We start from the raw sequence: 23,588 nt of genomic DNA, 5'->3' as shown, positions 1-23,588 counted from the left end.
ATCTGTATTTTACAGATCTGCTTGAGATTTAGAACAGGCAGGATGAAACATAAACTAAATGGTAATCAAGAAAGCACTCTCTTTCACACGTTTGTTTTTTTTTTTTTAACCGCCCCCCCTCCCATTCATGCTTGCTGCAAACACTGTTACTCCAGATAGCAGCATATGAGGGTAAAGAAGCAAAAGACCAGGACAGCTCCAGGATCATCCTATCTCCCTCTCTACCAAACATCCCTCTCTTTATCCCACTGCATGAGAACAGACATAAGCTAAGCCATGGCAGAGAACAGATCTGGAAAAATATGCAGACTAAGGAAAAAGTTATTTTTCAGTCAGATCAGCTGCCTCAATCCACTTCAACATAAGACCACACAGAAGGTGTAAACAATGGCTACTCAAGGAGAACTAGTACTGAATTATGCTCCTTGGACCTGCAGTGCACATCCTGAGGAGTGTGGGATGGAAACAATCACAGTCCGTCATGGGACATCCAGCAACTTCACCCGAAGAAAAACTACATAAGCTAGCAATATATATGCACAACATAAAGTATCAGAGATTTCCTATGCACAACTTAATTCTTATCCTTTCACCCGTAGACCCACAGGCACTATTGATGGGGGTCCTTCAGGAAGTGTAAGGCTTCACTTCTGGCACAGCAACGGAACAAGTTTATAACAAGAACAACAAAAAGTATTTAATAATGTTTCAGAGGAGGTTTTACAAAGGAAAATAAATCACGAAACCTGCTCCTCTACTGCATTAACGCAGTCATGCTAATTCTTCTCTCCTTCTGGGTGTACTCCTAGGTTCTTTGTGAGTTGCAATGTGTTTACTAGGACAAAATACCAACACCCACAGCAGAACAGGGACTCGGATTCTCAGTACAGCTTGAATTAATGGTCTGACCTACAACTGAGTAATGGAATCTTGAGCATCTACACCCAAAACTCAGCGTGGTAGAAGAAATGGTGTGAGACTTCATTTTCACAGCATAATTCTGTCATTTTAATGCATACACAGGTCTGGAAGGTCAGATTTTTTTTAAAAAATAACACTTCAATTCATCTTCAAGCTATGATTACATTTTTACTTTTCCTGAAAAACAGCAAATATAGGTTACATAGGTTACATTTTTCCCATGTATATGTACATGTGGACAAGTTGAATGCACTCTTTATTCTGACAATCATTAAGCATCAGGACCATACTAGGCAGATACAGTCTGGAAGAGACATCGGTACAGATGAGTTCTGGCTTAAAGGGTTATTTACAAAGGAAAATACACCAATGTAACAATACATCCAGAGCTATATTACCACACAACTTCTCGTAAAAAGACTTTACAGTGCAATAAGAACACCTTTTCCTAGTTAAATTTACATCCTTCTGGAAAAGGTTTCATCTGAATCAGAAACAGATGCTCTAGCTACAAAATGTGAGCCAGTTTTGGAGCACTTTATTGCAGGGCAAAAAAAGATCTGTGCCATAAGAAACATACTTGTTTCACTTTATCTTCAAAATCTGCATCGTTCTTATCGTAGATCATCTGAGCAAGGCGAATCTGTTCTGCTGTTGCCTGAAAAATGCAAACATCCAATAAAGTACACAAAAGATAACATATTTTTTAAAGTATCTCCTAGCATCAGTGTATTTTTTTCCTCCAGATTCTCAAAAAGAACATAAACAAGCACAGAGGTGCTATGCAGAAGGGATTAACATCTCCTCTACCACCATTTTATAGTTAAAAAGTTGGCTGGGGCAGAAGCAATTTCAACAGATTCTAATGCGTCTGAACCACACTTAAAGGTCACCACATAAATAAGACAACCATATAATAAAATAGAGACTTTACCATAGAAGCATATGCTTTGACATTACTACCCTTACTTTTACTTAATATCTACCACTCCAGTTACAACTTTTACCATAACAAACTGGCCGTGGTATTTCTAAGTTAATCACATCTCTGATAACTCCTGCTCACATCATCTTCCACAACTCTTTGAACAACCTGACCGTAGTTTCATGAGCACTTAAAAAGAGACTGAGTCGTGCCTCAAGATTTCGCCTGTGAACAGCTGCACTTTCTTTATAAGTGAATATTGGTCTCTGAAAACTGCTAAAGGATCTTGCTATTGATGAAATATTTGGTACTCCTGTAACATTTCTGGACCACAAATCTGTGCTGACAACTTCTCCAAAAGCTGAAAGACTAAAATGAATGGATGCAGTAACGTCCCATAAATACAAATGAGCTATGGCTGCCCCAGAGAGAAAGCAACTCCAGAACATTAATGTCACATCATACAGACCATTCTTAATAGCATGGCATTTGCAGTCTACTTGAACTGCACTGCCATGAGAATAACAGATAACTGCTACATGACCCTGGACATAGCTTGATTTTTGCTCAAACAGAAGAGGCTGCCATCTCATGCTAGAGAAGGCTGAAGAGAGCCAGGACCCAAAATGTGAGTTTACGTGCTGCAGAAGACTTCTTCATTGAGGAGGGGACCACCATATCCACTGAAATTCTTGGCAGAAAGGATTCAACCTGGGCAGCTGGCTGAACCTCACCTTGCACAGTCTCACTTCACAGGATACCCACATGAAATTCTATGCCTCACAAGTTCAGACTTAATCAGCCTCAAACTGCTTTGCTTTTAGAGCTTACCACAAATACAGCTCTAGAGGAGGTTGCCAAGTGTAAATGCTGAGAAGAGTCTAAAAATTACTACACCGTACACCACCAGCTGCTTATTTTCTGAAAAGCTACTGCAGCTTTCCCAGTTCCTTGAGGGAAAAGACATTTGCTGTTCTCAGAGGCGATGTTCCAAGACAACTGGCATTTGCAATGGAGTGAAGTACTCTGCACTACTTCACATTTTCAAAGTGTCATCTGACAGCTTAACACGCCACTCCACCCAGTATCAGAGAGAGGAGCCTGCTCTTGAATTCCCCATGCCAGTCACAGTGCCACCCTCCACAGAAGCCTCCTCATCAGTGTGATGCTCTGTACAAAAAAGCCTACTCTTGGTGTCTCCTGAGAGCTCAGCAGAGAGAAAAAATAAAGGTCTGCTGGTTTCAGGAATTAAGCCTTGTTGCTCCATCTTCTCCCTATGACTTCAGCCTCCTCAGGCCCATTGCAGCTTTTAAGCTAGTGAAGAGATTTCCTTTGAAGATATCCAAAGTAAAAACATTCAGGCAATGTAATTTCTATAGTGACATGATGGCATATTTAACCAGAAACAGGAAGCCATTAGATCCATTTTTATATAAACCAACTTTTTGATTCCACATTAGAAGACAAATATTTAACAATTTTTTAACAGTATGAAATGTGTGACAGTAAGTTCAGTTTTCCTGTGTAAGCAGAGAGCTTAGAAACAAGTAGGTGCAATATCACTAACAGTTATGCCAGTGGATTACACCCAGATGGAACTGAAGATTCAGAAGAAAAAACACGACAACAAAAACCCACAAAACGTGTTTACTACACAAATATCAAGCCAGTGTCACAAAAATTTTTGGTTTTTTTCCCAGCAAGCGGTTATTCTTTATTTTTAAGGCACCATCATTACAAGTAACATTATAGCATCCTATACAAGACTATAATTAAGTTTTGACTGTAACTAAGAAAATATTAGCATCTTAAGACAAAAAAATTTATCAACCTTAAAAGATACATTATCTTTGCAGCATAACAGACTAAAAGAAATTTTTAACTAACAACTTCAAACTACCAGAAAACAGAAGTGTGCAAAACACAGAATTAAGTGACAGTAATAAGCCCAGGTCTTATAAGAAAGTGGTATATCTATTATCCAGACACAATGCAAAAGAACTGTGATACTTCTTCTTAAATAACTTAAACGATGATTAATGTGGTATTATGACAATGAAATCTCCATTTGGGAAAGCAACTTTATTCTGCACTCATAAAAATTAATCAGTGGTGATTAAACAGTAAAATCCCACATGTTTCTGTTGATCTGTAAAGCCTGACTAAGCAGGAAGGTCTACCTGATATCTAAAAATAAAGCAATAGTGCACTGAAACATAATTGCTGTATATTAAATAACCATCTTTTTCAATCAAATTGACCAAACCAGTTATCTACTATGCAAGAAGTGGAATAAGCAGAAAAATGTAGTAAAAGGTCTGTAAGGCTTAACACTTACAAACAATGAGTCACACAGGTTGGAAAGATTCTCCAGTGACAACTCAGTGCAACCTCCCGCTGAAAGCATGTCCCATCAGAGGAGCTGCTTGGGGCCAGACAGAGACCCCATATCTTCTCTTAATTCATGACCATGTTCATGGTAAACAATTTTTTCCCCTTTTAAAAGCTAGAATTTCCAGTGCTCCAACCTATGCCATTGTCTCTCTGAGAAAAGTCTGGCTTCATCTTTCCTATTCCCTTTCATGAGGTATCTGAATAGAAGATACGACCTTGCCTTGCCTTCTTAAGGCTGAGCAATCCAGTTCCCTCAGCCACCACTCATTCATCCTGTGCTCCAGCCTTTCAACCATCTTCGTAGCTTTTTGCTGGACTTGCTCCCATCTGTCAATGTCTGTCTTGTGCAGGGAATCCAAAACTGGGCAGAATACTCCACTGCTGTCTTGCAAATGTCAGAAAAGAGGAAACCACCACTTCTGTCAACCTGCTAACTACACTCCTGCAGCCTTACTTATTTTATAAAATAAAAACAAATTCAACTTCATCTGTTGAAAGTCACTTTCTAAATCCACACATTAGCATGAATCACTACTATGCAAAGCACTGCAGTGCAAGGAGATAAGGGCTTGAGGTCACATAATTAATACTGTTCAAAACAAACCAAGACCCCCTCCATGTTAAAAGATCAGTCTGAAAGACAATAAAAGACAATTTCCCAAGGGAGCACCTCTAGACTAATGAACTCTCTGCCAGCAGAGAACTGAGGCAATTCTTGAATTGGGTCCAATTTTGAGAGGTACCTGACAAGAGAATAATGTGTTGCCAGGAGCAGACATTTGCACTCTGAAACCCAGACAAGCACGCGACTTTTGACTACTTTGCTGCTGAGAATCAAGACAATGGGTAGGAGCTTAATTTCAGTCTCGCAGATACTCAAAAATAATTTCAGTCCGCTAGGTGATGATCCCCTTCATTTCACTTTCTGAGGACACTGCACAAGAAGTTTAGGACTTTGTGACTTGCAGATATGCTGAATCATGCTGTAAAATACAGCACGCACCTAATGAAGCTATTGCCACCCACCCACCCAAATTCCTCTACTGACCAGAAATCTTCTAGCATCAGGAGGCTGGCATATGGAACAGCTGAGATCTGAGGACACTGAGGTCAAAGAACAGAAATCCTGACAGGTATAAGCACAGAATTCCTCACTGATGGGCAATGTTGCTGAAGAACATAAAGCTCCTTTCGAGGCAAGAATACAGGAACAATTTAATGCTATGCTGGATTACTGAGAAATTACAGCCAGGTATCAAACATACTCTTCCAGAAAAAGACCATGGTTTTTCCTCCCATGTTTTCTCAGTTTTTACTAACTTTGGGAAAAAATGCCTATCATTACATGCTCACTTTCAACTCAAAGAAGATTATATAGTATCACATACCTGTACTACTTGTTTCTGTGGTTGTGTTGGCTGTGCGGTTGAAATCTGTGTTTTGTCCCGAGTGCCCCGGGTACGTTCACTGCCCACTGAAGTCATCATATACAGTATATACAAAACAATGTATGTACAAAATAGAAAATCTGAAAGAAAAAAAAAAACAACAGCATGAGTTAAGGCATGATTCACGATACTGATTCAACATCCAGATAATATATGTAGCAGCTTGAACTCCTCCTGTATTTACCACGAGCTCTACATAGAGACTCCTGAGAAAGCAGCTTTAATATACTATTACTGGATATAATGCAGTCTTTACTGTAAATGGGGAAATGTACTCGGTAAAAAACATTTTTGTCAGCTGATTGCTATCTGTCTAGATCTGTACTTCCAGACAACATCTAAATCTCACAGCTTTTTCCAGTTATTTATATACAGACTTTGCTATATGCTGAAATTACAGCTGCATCACTCCTTACATTTCTGTAATACCTGCTGTCTTGTTTTGATGCCTGGAATTTAACCACTCTCATACACTCTCAGAATATGCAAAAATCACATTCACAAACTAGGCAGTTGCTCTCTCTCCCCTACCATCAAACTGCTTTCCTGCGCATATACAGAGGTCATGGCCAACGCCCACTCTATTTCTCACCTCTCATTTGTAAGAGAAATGATGATACTTACCCTTAAATCCAGCCCCTGCAGCCAGTATTTTTGTTTTGTTCTCCCTCATACTTAACAGAAATGATTTACAAAACTACCTGTTACTCTGCTTTAAACATACCCTTGCTGTTTCCAAAAGAAAACCCAAATCCCCACACACACACATATCAATGCTATCCTGTTTGTGGCAGTCAGCTTTCACGCTCACTCATCCTCTAACACTGAGATTACTTTGAAACAAATTTACTAGCCCTGTACTGTGTTTGTACAGTATCTAACACACAGCCAATTGATGAGGATGGTTTATAGTAGTTATGATAACTGGAAACAGTCTCAACTGGTCAGAACAGTCACAGTCAACTGCCTGGTTTCTATCCCCATGATACTAGGAAGTAAAACTGCACATTTAGGGAACAAAGGACAACCTCCAAGCAGTGCACCTGGGCAGAAGATGTGCAAGCAAGCAGCAAAACACTTTTACGGCAGCCCTAATGTATGAACATGCCTCAGCATGCAACTTATCAGGGCAGCAGCTCTGGTGCAAGCTGGCTATCACCAAGCTCAATGCACAGTAACACTCAGATGAAGACTGAGTAGACTGCTGTGATTGCATGGACAAGAATGTGTACTCAACAATTAAAAGTTGCAATGAGATGTTTCAGTTTAAACACTGATTCAAGATGCTCAGGAGCCTCACCTAGAATCAAAGAGAAAATTTACTCCATTATCATCTAAATCTCCTCTTCACTTCAGAAATACATTTTTGTTGGCCAAAATTGAACCCCGACATTAACTAACACATAAAGAAATTCAAAGTATTCAATAAAGTCTGAGGAGAAAGTGTATTTCCCTGAACCCTTACATATTTAACAAGAAAAGGCCCGCCTTTACCAGGAACTGACTGTAGTATGAGCTGAATTGGAACACTGTGTTTCTCCAGCTTTATGAATATATTCACCAAAGCCAGTATGTCTCCCAGTCTTTTAAGGTAGTCTAACTTTTGTTGTCTTGTAAGCCCCAGAACACACAAGCATTCAGAACACTGTGCCTGCCACCCTAAAAGCCAAATACAATTAATACAGAGGTTATTCAAGCTCGTGGCAACATGTTTTATGGAAAGTGAAATATCAAGTAGATGTGGAAACACCCTGAACAGCAAGTTCATAATTTATCACTGACTACCTGGCCATGGCTGCCCACTGATATTTTAAACACATTATGGACAGACAGTCTTCGGTTGAGTTTGCAGTAGAAACTAATTTTGCTCTTTGTGTTGAAATCTGCTTTGGAAGCCTTGCTGACTGGACTGCCAATGCCTGAAAACACTTAGGTTTGCAAAGATTAATAATGACCTTCAGGCTGGTTTATGTTGTTTTGGGGTGGTTTTTTCGGGGGGAGTGGGGGGGGTGGATGTTCCAAGTTGTCATCACAATTTGAACCTAGCACAACAGGCAAAGAAAAAAAGCTCTGAACAGAGAACATGACATACAGCACTAACCTCTCTGAAAGACAAGTTAACAGTTTCAAATATGATTTCCTGGAATTAACCAGGAATTAATATGATTTAAGATATGTTGAGAAACCATAATTCCATTGGGTCTCAATTTGTTTTGCAATTTCTGAATTAACATACTTACACAGATTCTGGTACCTAGGAATTCTGACATACATTTCAATGCTATTTTCTGTAATTTCACCAAAGCTACTCCATATTTTTTGATCCATGTTTTGGACATAACAGCAGTACACATACATTAAAACACATAGTTTTCTGTCATTTGTAAAGCACACGCTGAACTCTAGCCTACACTTAGGATAGGAAGGCAACCTACAGTACCTGAAGAGGACTGTGTCTTTTCTCCCTCTCCTAACACCTATTTTAGAGTGTCTCTGTGCCATGTTTGTTTTTCAGGATGAAAGGATACTTTAAGGAAAAAGCCAGGCACACAAACGTCTGAAACACTCCTGGGGAATAAAGCAGCAAAGCAAGATCATCCTGCTGGTAGGAACAGAGCCAAACAACCTGAACAGTGTAACAGGATCTTTACAGATGATCCTCATCTTGCTGACCATGCAGCCCACGAGGAGCACAATTTGGCACCAGGTCCAAAGCAGAAAGCCAGCAACAGGGAGAGCCTTCCTGACAGCAGTATGGACTTGTACTTCCTTCAGACAAGCGCAGAAACACACCCTCAGCTCAACATTCCCCATCAAGCCACAGCAAACATGCTATAACCCATTTCAGACACAATCCAATCTTCATAAAAGCACAACTGGCAGCTTAATATAAAGAGAGCTTTCAAAATAAAGCCATTTTATCTTCCCTTTGTTGGCTCCCACTACCTATAGGCAGCATCCAAACACAGCAGCCAGCCCAGCCCTAGCATGCACAAGAAGCTGAAGGGTCCTGCTTCACCGCTGCTGCTGCACTGACCAGGGAAACATCGCACCTCCCTGGCACAGGCACGCGACACTTCACACCCCACCACACCTACCCTGTAAGGTACCAAAGCAGCAGGCAGAAGAGAGGCAGACAGCCATTGCCTCCAAATTACCACATTGACTACAGTTTTGAGTGTTAAGTGGGATATTATTAATTAGTAAGATGGGGCTGAACAGGAACATTTCCTAGCCCGCAAAGTAGCTTCTTACTCTCTCCCATTCCTCATACTAAAGTCCGTTTGGCAGACTGTTGTCATAGCAATGGGCAGGCTATCACAAACTGATGAACTTAATTTTAATGGAAGATCAAACAAGGAAAGAAGATTTGAGAGGAAGACAACTCTTAATTAATATCTGTTATAAAGATTAAAAAAAAAAATAGTCAGTCAAGCAGATGCTTTAGTTTCCACATCAGGGTCTGGCTCAGTGCAAAAGTCCCTCATTAGCAGTTAATATCTGACTTGACCACAACTTTAGTAAGGAGCCAAAACAGCTGTATTTTGAAGAAATAGATACACATTAAATGAAATAGACCTCTAGAGCACTAGCAAAAAAGGAGGAGAAAGCATTAGAGACTGGACTTCCCAGAACTGTTGTGCAAAGGTGGTCATACTTCCTTTCACGATAATGAAAAAAAAAAAAGGCGGCACAAGATTGCTGTAAACCATTTTTTCCACTGATGTAATCTGGTACCTCCAGAGGAAGGTTATCTTTACTTCTATTTTAAAAACAAACACACACAATGCCAAACAAAACAAAAATCTAAAAAACCTTGACCAGTAGTCAAGAAAATTGTTCAAGTACATTTAGCTCCTCAAGCTCTAAGAAATCCAAATTTCAGGATTTCCTCATAAAGCAAATAACTAGACTTAAAAATGGAAAGCAAGAGAGGTATTTAAGAGCAAAATCATCCTCAAATCTCAATGTTTTGGTATTTTTAGTGTTTCTTTCTGTACAGCAAGTTTAGCCCAAGGAGCTACACTGCAACAGCAGATACAGCATCGTATAAGCCCTCACTAGACTGGTGATAGAATGGCAACAATTATTCTCGTTTCCAAAAGCAGTACAGAAGTATTGGTATCTCAACATCCAACTTTGCTAAAAAGACCAAACTCTGCTTCCTCCCAAAGCCTCCATAATGTTAAGTCTTATCCAACACATTCAGCTAGGGGTTTGCTTTGAATTTTAGAAGGAAAAGAGGAAGGCAAAGAATTGAAGAATAAATGAATGCATATCAACACAAAAAGCATGTTTTTAAAGTTAATAATGTTTTCTTTGATTTTTTTGTTCAAGTTTCCTTTGGCAAGAAATCTAGTCCTTTTAGACTCAAGGTAGTCAGAAAAGCTAGAGATACACAGTACACAAACTGACTTGATAGGGTTGCAAGCCCTGCAAGACACAGTAAATCTATTGCTAAACTTCCAGGGACAGACCACGCACTGCAATACCACCTGACTTTCAAGAATCCTTCTGAAGTTCGATATTCAATTCCATCAGCTGAACAAAACATTTGCAGTTTCAATTCTTTTCCTGAGGCAGTCTCAAGAAAGTTTTTTTGTTGACTCTCTGGACAAGGATCTGTGATAAAGAACAACGCGAAGAAATCTGTGTGAACACCTTAGAAACGTGATAGCTTTTTTATACTCCAAACACAAACCAACTGACAAGGATTTCTCACAATGACAGGGCTGGCAAAGAGCTACAGGACGCTGCCTCATGATGGCATGACCACTGTATATGTACAATGAGCCTAGATTTTACTGCTATAGCAATAGCATGACATAAGGAAAAAAATCATGTCTGCAAAGCGTCGATGTAATGCATTTCCCTCACATGCTGTTGTCTAAAGTATCTCACCACCTTTATTACTGCTTGAAAGGGGAAAAAAGTTTGCAAGAGTCAGATGTTCCTCAGGAGTAGTGCTGATTATTCAGCGTCTGTACTGCCCCAAGCCAACAACAGTAACCTGGACTTACGGATCCTGGGAGGATTCATGTCCCATCTTATGATCTTCTACAGTAAACAGGAAAAATATTGATGGCCAGGAGCAGACCTGCATCACTGGCAGAATACCACAGATGAGAGAAATCGTACTATGTGTATGCTCTAACATTTTTCCAAGAAAAGAGGATTGCTGGGTGTGGACAGAGTACCAGCACAAACACATAAACTAACATACACACTTCCTGTTGTGTTAGCAAAGCACACCAAATAAACAATACTCTTACCCAGCTTTCTTAAAACCCACTGAGTTAATAGTTAAAATTATTATTCTGCCAAGTCAGTCTATAATTCGCTAAGAACATACCCTGATTTACAGAAATCAAAACCACCCTGTTACCAGCAAAAAACTGAATTCAAGCAGTAGCATTCCTAAGCAAATGTTATACAAAAGATGACAAAGAAATCTACAAATAGTTCTTACAAATAAAAGACAGCATTGCTCTGGAAAAGAAGTGTTCATCTACAAAAGACTGGAGTTAGGCAAAGGCTGGTCACATACCCTGAGCCCCTCTCAAAAGCGTGGTGTAAAAAAGGGGACTGAACAGTGCACATTTTCTGCACGCACTTATTATGGAAGTTAAGTAGTATCATTTAACATTATTTTTAAATAATCTTATAATCTCACAATATCTATCTACGCTATTATCCCAGTCTCTGCCTAGCATGTGTTTTACATTTTAGTATACACTGACGATTACTCTAGCTTTAATCAGTCTGCCTACTACACCCAATAAACATCCAGCAGACTTGCCCTTGTAATTTCTTTATAAATACGCAAACTTCAGAGGCAACAAGTGCCCTTACTCATACTGAACCTTTTGAAGGAGGAATCTAGATTTCCCCAAATTCAACTTTCACTACCATTAGAAGAAAAAAAAAATCACCCTAAAATCACATAAGTCTAACCAATTTTCACCTAGGGTTTTTACCTTTCACACAACCAAGGCAATCTTCAGACTGCTAAAAAACTGGTTAGCAAAACCCATCCAGCTCGACGGTCACCAGAAGACAACACTGTCCAGTGATTCTGGACAATATATTCTCATCTTTTGCTGCCTTTCTGCAAGAAGAATATTTCAGACAGCAACCAGCTGGACTCCCACATACAAAAAGAATAAAGTCTTGCTCCCTGTCCTAACTAATTATAAAGCCCCATGTTTGCAAGGACCTGCAAGATGCACTCGTTACCAGTACTTACCATTGACTGTAATGGAATCTTAAGTGACAGAGACCCAGTTTGACTGACTGCATGTTATTTTGTACATAAGCACCACTCTCAGGACTGGCAGAACTAGATTCTCACTAGACCATAACACAGACCAGACCACAGCTGTTGTCAAGAACTTAAAAAAAAAAAAAAAAAAAAAACCTGCCCTAGTCTACATAGAAATATAATATATAAAAAATAGGAATTCTCTAAGAAGCAACAGTCATGTGGATCCTGTGAGGAAGGGGCAACAACAAGCTCACTTTTGAAGTAAGTTTATCTGCTGAGGAGCATTTTAAGAAAAGCTCTGGCCTGTCTCAACATTCTAAGACCTGAGGAAATATTAAATACATGTTCCTGTCATCTTTGATGGAAGGAACTCATCTCTTGCCCTGTTTGCCCTGTCATTGAAAAGGCTCTTCTTACATGAATTCTCTCTAAAAGCTACCAAAGAAAAAGCAAATGTATTCCCACCACTGACTACACCATGCACTATCCTGAACCATCAGCCGACTTGGTGTTTTGGGAAGCACATGGAGACCACAGTAGCTCAGAGGTGGTTCCTGATGCTTGCACAGCCACACACACGCTGCTTCCTACTGCTGCATAGGAAAGGAATACCTCCACTTCGAAGTCCTCGGCACTCTTATTTTCTAACCTAAAGCGATAAAACAAAACACTAGCCAAGCCAATACACACCATACTCACTGGTATTTCCACCACTGCTACATTCAGTGGTCAAGATCCATCAGTACTGCAAATCTGTTCATACCTGATCCCCTGGGTTTGTGTCCTGCCCCCAAAAAAGGAAAAATGAACAAAGTAAAACAGAAGTGGTAAAGCTCTCAGCGTTTTCCCTCCTAAGGTTTCCTGAGTAGCATCCAGTGAAAAGGCACTACAGTGTCTACAACTTCCAACAAAACAGCAGCTAGCAGAACTACAGCCTAGTCACCCCCTGCAACAAATACTCGGTCTGTATTATACACTGCATTAACCAGGAGGCTTGAAAAAACATTAACTAGTACTTCATTTTAAAAGGAAAGGTTTGTCGCAGCTGAGGAAAAAAAAACTGTACTAGCAGGTTTTTCAGGGTTGAAAATCATCACCCTCTGCAGCCAGAACCAGCACAGTCTTCCTGAAGCCCCACACAAGTGGAGGATGGCCGAGCAGAGTTTGGGACCAAAAAAAATGTGACTGGAGTTTTAGTTCCCATTTAGGACCTGCTTGTGTATTCATTCAAAGTTCAATCCCCAGAGCAGGTAGAACCCAAACAGTTTATTCCACTAAAAATTGCATTTCAGCTCACATCTAATACCACACAACTGTGAGCTGTCGCCAGAAATGGCATTCCTGCTCCCCTACTCCTTAACCACATAATACTGCTACTTCCCTTCAGAGTAATGACTGCAGCTGCAGAGGGAGTGGGTTCAGTAAGCTGACCCAAGAGCAAACTAAACCCTCTAAAACAAAACAGTGAGTCAGTTGAATAAGCTTATCCAGTGGAAAACTATGTAGCTATACAACTGCTGAATCTGACATGAGAGATGGGGATCAAGTCCACAAGGAAAGGGGGAACTTGCATTTCAGCAGCCATGCACAATTATAACATAGGTAAAATATGAGATTTCGATTTTGTTTTCCTGGGATCCAGTACAGCAAAACTTGATCCCAGTCGGGTCCTCTGCATGCAACAACAAAAATAAAATAAATAAAAAAAAGGGGCACCTTGTAGGTACTTTAAAAAAAAAAAAAAATCCCAGGAAGGGGATCTGCCAGCGGTGACTTTGAATATATCACTACCTTACAGCATACATACTCTTTTGATCACCAGTAGGAAAATAGAGACTTTTATCACCTTTACTGAGGAACACTCCTTAATGCCCAGCCTCTTAGATACCTGTTAGTATTCAGTAACTTGCAGTAAAGAATACACTTAGAAGAATTTAGATATGCTTCTGTCCAAATATGGGGAGGCTATAATTAACCAACACTGGGACAGCCTAACACAGCTTACGGTAATCTAGAATACAGTCCTTTCACCAAGCCACAGAAATACCTGTCTACATTCAGTTTCAGGCATTAAACTAGAGACTCAAACTACCCTAAAGCAATTTAGCCAGCAAAAGCGATCTTTAATGATTTTGTACACACCACTAAATATTCGATGCTTTTGCTGATCATCTTTGAACTTGACTTTCACAAGAATAATAAGACTTAAACGTCCACCCTTCCCTTGTATCAAAAGTCCCACCCTGAGAAGGCTTGCTCCCTCTGCCAGCTCATTAAAACTCACAGCAGCAGCCCCTACGAGGGGCAAAGGAGGAAATCCAGACAGACTCATCCCAGAAGACAGGGCTGGGTGACTTGGAAGTCATTCAAATGGCTCTTGCCACCAAAAAAAAAAAAAAAATAATAATCACAAGGCAAAGCCTCTGCAGACTGTAATAATTTGCACAGCTTTCCAGTCTATCCAAGATGAACTCAGGGGCCAGGCAGACGCCCAGGCGAGCTCAGGGCATGCACACGCACACACACACACACAGATATACACATGTAGGTAAGGAAACAGCTGCAGAGCACAAACCAAAGTTATAGTTGTTCTCTTCAAAGAATACATAGAAGGACATACATCCTCGGGTCACACCCTGGTTAAGCTATCCATACTACAAGGGAAAAAAAATATTTAAGTAGCCAAAGCATCTCAGACAAGACTGAAGCACATCACTAAAGCTGCACAGGACATATGACCTTCCTGTATGAACTCCATCCAACTTGTCTCAAAGTCACTATCTCCCACACCTCTAGCAACAACATCAGCAGGACACTTTTGAAACAGTTTAAGCTTGGGGTAAGTCAGTACATAACAACACAACCACAAGCATACATCAAGGACTCTTCAGGCTCGTAGTCTGTCGATAGTACCAACTGTAAGACACAGCAGTTAGAAAAAAAAAAAACGCAATACTTCCAGTGGACCATGCCCCTATCTATCATTACCACTACATCAACAACATCAACAGCTAACTGTACCCACAAGTGAGTAATTCACACAACAGCAACAAAAGGGTAAAACCCCGAACTGTTAAATAACAAAGAAAACCTTTTTAAGAAACTTATTAAATTAATCCAGATTAAAGTGGTACCAAAATAAAAAAAAGATGCTGAACTGTAACCGGAGCAGCGAAAAACACAAGCACTGGGAATTGTCAGCTTTGGCTATTAAACTGTAGAAATGCGTACTTCAGCTATTTGCTCTGACAGCCCCTAAAATTAATTGCTGTTTACACAGAAAAACAAACCAAGTAAGAGGACTCAAGCTGAAACCCAGTTACTCCAAATGACAGAAAGAAATAGCTATTTCAAGCTGGGAGCCATGCAGCCAGGACAATACACAGAATCGGGAATTCACTTTGAGCAGGGTTCTTGTAAACGAGGTGGCAAACAGGAAACATCAGACATCTCACTGCCAGATCATGAATACACCCGGTACTTGGTTCTCCCTGCCCACTTCAGCTCCCTCCCGTGTCGCCAAACCATGCTCTCCTGGAACAGCTTCCAACGGAATTCTTTGAATAGAAACAGATACAAGCAACAGTACTAAAAATAGCCAAGCAAAAGCAGAGACATTTGTTATGTTCTCACACTGGCGGAAATACACTCAACTGTATTAAACAAAAAAGGGCACCTAGTTAATTCACACTAGAATTGACAAGAAGGAACAAAGCAGAAAGTGTCACCATTAAAAAAAAAGTTTTGGATGGTAAGATTAATTCAGACTCGAGACACTCATCAGATCATATCACAATACTCACAACAAAAAGTAATGGTTAAATTACAAGTCACAAGTGATATAAAAGCAAATGCATCAAGTGATCAGCAAGGCTGTATCTATAAAATGTGCTAAAAACCTCGTGGTACCAGATTTTTTATTTTAGCTTCAATCTTCCTAGCAATACCAAAGAGCTCAATCATTCCTGCAACTGTACACAGCCCTACTCCTTGAACTAGATACTGAGGAAGAAGACCAGTACAGATCACTGCTTGTGATAACGCTCACATATTCATAAAACCAAAGAAAAAACAGGAGTCTTGCTGAAAAAACATCTTTTAAATAAAGCAAGAAATTCTAGAACATCTTTCTATAATTTTCCCTCAGATTACAGTATTTCTCAAGGTTCATCTTAGGCAAGAGGAGAATCCACCAAAATAAAAATCTGATTTTTTCACAGTGACATATAATACAAAGTTCCAGGAAGAAAAAAAAACACAATAGTTTTTAAGGCAGTATTAAAGGTTTCCTTCCTTCACGATCTTATGCTTTTACTGTGCATAAAATCTTTAAGAAAATTCAACAGCCATTTGGTTCAGTTTAACTTTCCAAGCAGAGTCCTTTTTCAAACATTGTCAGGTGCTCAGAGACAACCGCCACAAAAACAGCATGAAGAACTGAAAGCCGTAAGAGATAACTTTTATTTCTCTGCCACCTCATGTGTGGGTTCCTTCTGTGGGCATAACTGTTGTTAGCATTTTGTTTCGCTTTAAACAATTTGAAACTAATTTAAACTTTGAAACTCATCCTTACCTTGACCTGCTTCAGTCTGAAAACTTGCTTTTCCCCCCAAGCTTGCCCACTTGATTTTGAGCATTATTTTCCTCATGATCACAACTTTTCCACTTGGTCTCACATGTAAATTCACTTATTCTTGTTCCATTGTTCTTCAAGTTTATGTGAGGTCAGATCTATCCGATCTGCACCAAAACAATACCAAACTATCCAAAGAAATGAAGGATTAACAATCTTCACAACTTCAAACATACAACACACTAGAAAGGAGCTGGTGAATAAAGAGCCTTCTACAGAGTTCAAATCTAAAACCAGAAATAAAGTCATCCAGGCTGTTCTTGTGTGTTTGATATTAAAAAAGAGAAAAATTCTCCCGCTTCTTAGCTCGTTTCTTAACCTTTTTAAAGACACCAAAGCGACAAGCTACTCATGTATGATGTCAACTTGCCCAAAGTTTTACTGAACTTAACTCAGTATTTATCTTCTCTCCCACACAAGTAGGGGGGAACCACCCATGGGCTTCTATAGAGATCCACAATCACTGTTCCAGGCCACCTGCCCCCACCCCTTACCTTTTTCTGCAAATCTGGACTGACTTAAAACACTGTTTGGCTGCCATGCATTTTCTGTCCCTTGTAGGAGGTTCTCAATCACCTCCACCATTTCTTTCCAAGCCAGACTAGTTCATAATAAAAATGAAAAAAAATGCACAGAAGCTTTTTTTTTGCAGTCTGCAATATCTGAATGAGCGTAGAAAGCTTTTCTTCAAAACTTCCCTCTTATTGCTAGACTATTAATAAATTCCTTTTCAATTTATGGGGGGTTGGTAGCTGGGGGAGGGGGGTTGGTAGGTAGGGGCGTGTGTGTGTGTGGTGGGGGGAAGGGGGTATTCACTTATTTTCTGAAAGCTTACATTCCCTTTTAAACATATTTTTTGTATTCTGCTGAGTTAGTTTAGTACAGCATAGTAATGAATAACAGTCCCTGATTCCACAGAGGTATACCAGTATGTATATACCACAGAGTATATACCAGTATGTATACATACTGTGTAAACAATATTAAAATGCCCAAGCAGAAAACCTGTTTCTAAAACATCTCAAGAAGATACTAGTCACCTGTCTTTTACCACCCGTCTAAAAGACCAAGCACACTGCTGCAAGATGAAGTTAATTCATTTTTGGTAGAAAAAGGTCTTGTACTCTTCATGTCTTAAGTTTCTGAAAACAGTTAGCTTATTTATCTAATTGTATTAATCTTATTTAATTGCAGCACCTCATCCCTCAGTATACATGTGAATTTTGAGATTGCAACTGGAATACCCATTTTGCTAACTGCAGTGTTCAAGCTAACTGCAGTGTTCAACTCTAGCAACAGCATTACAGTATTACAGGTATCAGCTTCAGAGATCATACTACACCTTTAAAAACTTCACTGAACAAATGGTTTGGCAATGACAATCTTTAAAACCATTTCAGCAGAAAACATGTTGTAAACATCAATTTTCTCCAAGCAAACCAAAAAGCTGTATGTACACAGAAGTCAAGTAAAGGAGGAACAAGGGATAACCAAGATAAGTTTGTAATGCAGTTTTTAAAACTTGTCATATTTTACATATCAGGGTTTTAATCACAATAATGATTTTCAGTCATTTACAGAATGTTCTTTAAAAATCCTAACACAACAGAGGAAGGTTAAACACACTTGCTGTAAAAGCCAAGATGACACCGTACCAATGGCAGGCCAGTTTAAAATGCAAAACAATATGATTCCTTAAATGCGTTCTCAATTTAACACACAAAAACTGTTTTTCCAGTTCGATGAGTACACTGCCCAAAACATGGCTTTCTGAAAACTAGTAAGAATCTGATTCACTAGAATAAAGTGAAAATAAAAATCAAAAGAAAAAAATGCAACTTGTCATTCTACATGCCTCCTCTCTGATACAAGCAAAAAGTCCAAGACACAGACGCGGTTAAGAGGGCAGCATTTACCCAAAAGAGAAAGTAAACTGCTGAAAAGGCTGCTGCCTGTCACACCTTCAGAACACTGAAACTTGCAGTTCTGCAGGGGGTTAGGGTGTTTTTTCGAACGTATATGAGCCTTATCTGACTAGGTACTGTCCTTTGGGCCCCTCCGCTTTCCCATGTCTAAAATGTGAAAAACAGTACTTACCAATCCTATTGCTGTGCTATAAAACTCTAAGGCAGAAGGTGTTAGCATGACCTTCGTTTTGGTATCCCAAAAGAACCCTGCCCTAAAGTCTGAGTTTTTGAGATTTGTTGTCATGGAAGTTACTGTGAGATCAACAACTACATCACAGGAATTTCTTTGCAGGATCAAATGCAGGAAACTAATAAATGGGATAAAACAGCTCTCAATACACTGCATTTGAACATCGCCGAGTATACATACAACTGCTGAGAAAAGAAACTTTAAGGAGCAGAATTTTTGCTTCCACTTATTCATGGAAGTCCATTTGAAGAGTTATGAATACAACCCAAGAAAAACATTTTGTGGTCTTTTCAGAATGTTTTGCCAGAGAAAGAAGAATGGGAAGGAAAAAGCATGTTGAAATAGATTATCTCATTCCCAAAGCCAGAGACATAACTTCCCTTTAAACCCATTCTAGGTTCTCATATGTTATATACACAAAAAATAAAGTTCTGAAAATTCGCAGAACACAAAGCACCAAGAATGAGGTCATCCATATCAGAGATGATCAGTTAAGACTTTAATGTATATTCTAATATGTAAGCAGATTTGAAAACATAAACCTTTGTTCAACTGAATTATCACAATTCCTATCAAATTAAAAAAAAAAAAAAGAATAAAACAAAGAGCCCAAGGAATGCAATGGCATTAAGTGAGAAGAAAACTTAGAATTAAACCTGGTGAGTCAAAAAAAAAAAAGTCAATCTTACATCCTTTTGTGGATACACATTAGGGTGTAATATTACTTCAGAGGAAACTAAAAATAAATAAATGTTTACCTGGAGCTCACTTGTCAGTGGAGATTTTACCATGACTGAAATGCAAGTTGTTGTAAAAGAGAAGTACACTGATGTCAATCTAAAATTCTCATGCCGTAAGGAAGTGTTTCTTCAGCTGAACTCTTGCAGAGCTTTAGTTAGATATACAATTGCTGTAAAGGACTTGAAAGCCTAAGTTCCAGAAACATACAATAATGTTTTTGTTAACCTGCAGACTCTTGGAGCTGTGATGTTTTGCATTTAAATATAATTGGAAAATACTCCCAGCATCTTCTTTAAGATGAGCCTTTGGGAAGCTGTTTGGGATTTTTTTGAACTGGTCTGAAGCTTAACAAAAATCTTACTTTTATACAGTCTTTGGAAGAGTAAATGGAGGGCATCTTTCACTTTTAATTATAAACTTGGGTAATTTTAAAAATACATAAAACTTCTGAAAAAAAGAAGTGGAGGCTAAAGACTGTAGCTCAGTATTTCAACAAGCTTTGGTACATCTCAGAAGCTGAACTGCTTGGAAGGTCAATTCACAAGTCCTGAAAGAGCTACATGTACAACTTCTTCCAAGCTGGGTCTTTAAGATTTCAAGAAAGCAGAACTCCACATCTCTCTAGCCATAAATATTATACTAGCATAAAATACAACAGAGTCACAATACCCCAACATACATTTGAATAAACCAACCTAATGTAAAACTCTGTTTTCAGTTTCTTACATGTTGTCTTCAGCTAAATCCTTTTAGGCTTTAACTACAACAAAATTAGTTTAGATACACATTTTAGACAAGTTTAGCACAGTGTTTTTAAGCTATGCTTACGTGAGGTCACTTCACCTGACAGAGGAATTGAGAAGTGTGAAGCTGAGACTTTTCAGGGTATGTAAGAGGTGGGAACAGCCTCGTTTTTATTCAACAGAAGGACTACTTGAATCTCTAAACAGAACTAACCTTCCCCACCATTAGAGCGCCAGAAGAGAAAGCCTATCCCCTTCAACATTTCTCCCCGAAAAGAGAACAAAGATTATCTTACAAAAACTTTCACAGTATTTCTGTTCATATCTAAACAAACACAGCCATGTCTGTTCATATCTAAACTTCTGGGAAAAGGGCAATCAGTGGATGCTGCACTACACATACCCACGAAGGCAGTTACAGGAAAAGTAAGATGTAAAACAATCTTGCAACTTTCCAGCTTGCCTTGCTGAAGCCCCGGTGGCTACATACTAAGAGACCAACACCACTTCAAAAGACTGAAACACAGTCACAGTGTCCAATAATTCACCACCCCAGACTTCACAGCCAAAAGAGATGCAGAGAACACAGACCCCTTCCACCCCTCCAGGTATTTCACCAGTGCTCATCATTCCCGGCGGTGTTACTTCATTACACTCTTTCAGTACAGTTCATCAAAGCAGGAATTTTGTTTGTAAAGACACACCTAAGGTTCCCCAGCTTTAATGATTTGATTTCTGCTGCTATGAGCCATTCTGGATAATCTCAACAAACAAAGCAAAGTAGCAACCCATCATACCAGTGATCAAGAATGCCAAACTCTTCCCCCCTCACCCCAAACCTGTCCTGTAACTACTCTCAAGCCCCATTCTCCTCCTGCTCCTCCACAAGCAACTCATTCTGCCCCTCTCCCTCCACATACTGCATTAGGACCTGTCTGCTGAGTCAAGGAGAAAACATACCATCAAAAGAACATGCTAGCAACTGATCCTAACTTTTTTTTTTTTTTGATACCCTGGGGCAACTGGAAGGGGAGGAAGAGTTGCATGCCAGCTTTTCAGTCAAGGTCTGTCAATAAAGGGGACCTACAGCCATAAAACCAGTTCCTGGCCACCCACCACTCTCTAACAAAGTCCCAGGGAGGAAAATGATGCCGACCCTCATTGCTGACCTCTTTCATTTGTTCCCTCCTACATTCAGCTCCAATCCCAAACAGGTACTTGGTTTTTGCTAGGTGGAAAAGGTTTTACTTACCACAGTCTGACTCAAATATTCAAAACCTGCTTGTTCTGACCTGCAAGTAAGAGGCCTCACAATATGTTTTTGTGCCAAATTTTTGCTTAGGTATTCAAATAAACTGAAAAGGGATAGTTGTGTGGTTTCTAGCCCCATGCTATGTCATCTTTTACAAACAGGTGGATCATTTCATAACTACTGAAACACTTAGGATGTCTTCTGTTGATCAGTTATTTTAATGGATTTGTTTATTGAGAAGAAATATAGAAGATAGAAACTTTCATTTCTCTCTCACCCAAGACTGAAGTATTCAAAATTGTTGTGACGGAGGGAAGACACAGTCACTCAATATGAGTGATCAGCAGACTTTGTTTATTGTGCCTTACAGTCACCTTTTATGCCTTGTTATAATTAGCTCATACATATTACAAAAGTTAAGCTCATTATTGGTTAGTTGCCTAAATATCAAGCCTCCCCCTAGTTTCTCTTCTGTAGTTACCTGTTCCCACCTGCAACATTCTTTTCCCACCGCGATCTTCCTGTTATTGTGTAACTTTTGCTTTACTTCAGATAAGCTGAGAGTGATGTACATTTTTGTCCAGCCAGCTGGACTATGAGACCTTTTTCAGCTAGCCAGTTATCCACACAAAAGCACTTTCTAGCAATCAACAGAATCAGCAAGGAAGGTAAGTCACATAAATATTTAAGATAGGTTTCCTAGCAGAAACTAAATCTCACTGATGTTTCATTTCAGAAGACTGCACTAAAAAGAGCAGTCTCAGCAGTTCTCAGACTCAGTATCCCTAACTATGAAGTAATTTTAACTATCTAACTTTATTTTAACCTTTGCCTACAGTTGTGAGAGTCCTGGGTATTTGAGGGAAGAGGGCTGGATTTGCAAGTATAGGAAAAATAGGCTGATCCTGTTCACTTCTAATTTACCAGGACTCATGTAATTCTGCAAAATTTTGGATTTACTCTCATCTAAAAGTACTTTTAAAAATTATCTTGATGGACATAGCTTCATAAAATGAATGGCTCAATATGCAGAAGTACATTAAGAACTCAGCATAACTATTCCTAAATGCTGTATGTACATTAAACCATCATTTACAATCCACACAACTCCTAGACAGAACATACACAAGACTTGAGCAATTTTATCACTATCAGACAATCAAATGTTTGACCTGTTTCTTCCCTCACAGTACAGCTGAATTATAGTCTTCAGTTCAACTAGAGCTGAGACAGCCAATTACTCCTTATTTGAAAGCACAGAAATTATCTGGATTTGAAATATGCACCTTACTGCACACAGCACCTTCTCTAAACACATATCCCAAAACTCCCCACCTGAGTCATGAATTACTGTTACCACCACCTGTACTAAACTCAACCTTCAATTCACCTCCTCACAGACATGTGAACACATGGCCTTGAGTTTGCCTGAAGGACTACAAATTTGACTATGTCAAGTAGATCAACCTACAGAAGAAAGCTTGGTTTTTTTTGCTTTTTTTTGCCTTTTTTTTTTTTATTGGGGTGGGAGCGGGGCACAAATGCAGGGCATCTCTCATCAATGCATATAAATACCTGATGGTACGGCACACCGCAAACCCAGGCTCCTTTCAGCAGTGCCCAGTGACAGGATCAGTGCCAATGGGTACAGACTGAAACACAGGAGGCTCTGTCTGAACATCAAGAAATGCTTTTTTTATTGTGAGGGTGACCCAGCACTAGCACAGGTTGCCCAGTGAGGTGGTGGACTCTCCATCATTGGAGATACTCAAAAGATGTCCAGACACAGTCCTGGACAACCTACTATAGGTGGCCCTGCTCGAGCAGGGGGAGACAAGATGATGTTCAGAGGTCCCTGCCAAACTCAGCCAGTCGTTGATTAAGTGACGAGAGAAGGAAGCCCTGTAACAGAAAAGCTGTAATCAGAATGCCCCACAAGCTCCATTAGGGACAACTCTTAACCTCCAGTATTTCTGCTCACAGTCACGTAAAGAAAATAAAATGAATGTCTATTTTCAATTAAATCAGGTAGGGTAACAGTCACTGGGACTTTAAATCAGTAATAAAGCAATATACACTACTACATCAACAGATAAAATGGTAGACAAT

At 39.5% G+C, this 23,588-nt stretch overlaps 1 protein-coding gene across 4 annotated transcripts in view; it reads right to left on the bottom strand.

The window, feature by feature from the left end:
* Positions 1 to 10,311, bottom strand: part of UBAP2 (ubiquitin associated protein 2) — a 95,208-nt gene extending 84,897 nt beyond the window's left edge. For all 4 annotated transcript variants that reach the window (XM_040578892.1, XM_040578894.1, XM_040578895.1 and 1 more), the window contains exons 1-3: positions 10,185 to 10,311; positions 5,629 to 5,768; positions 1,502 to 1,579 (exon numbers count right to left, since the gene is read on the bottom strand). In XM_040578892.1, coding sequence (XP_040434826.1) covers positions 1,502 to 1,579; positions 5,629 to 5,727 — 177 coding nt within the window. In that variant the 5' untranslated portion in view covers positions 5,728 to 5,768; positions 10,185 to 10,311. The remainder of the gene's footprint in view (positions 1 to 1,501; positions 1,580 to 5,628; positions 5,769 to 10,184) is intronic.
* Between the last annotated feature and the right edge of the window lie 13,277 nt (positions 10,312 to 23,588).

This window comes from Falco naumanni, chromosome Z, assembly GCF_017639655.2.
Source record: "Falco naumanni isolate bFalNau1 chromosome Z, bFalNau1.pat, whole genome shotgun sequence".
Lineage (NCBI taxonomy): Eukaryota > Metazoa > Chordata > Aves > Falconiformes > Falconidae > Falco > Falco naumanni.
This window is presented reverse-complemented; position numbering and strand designations above follow the sequence as displayed.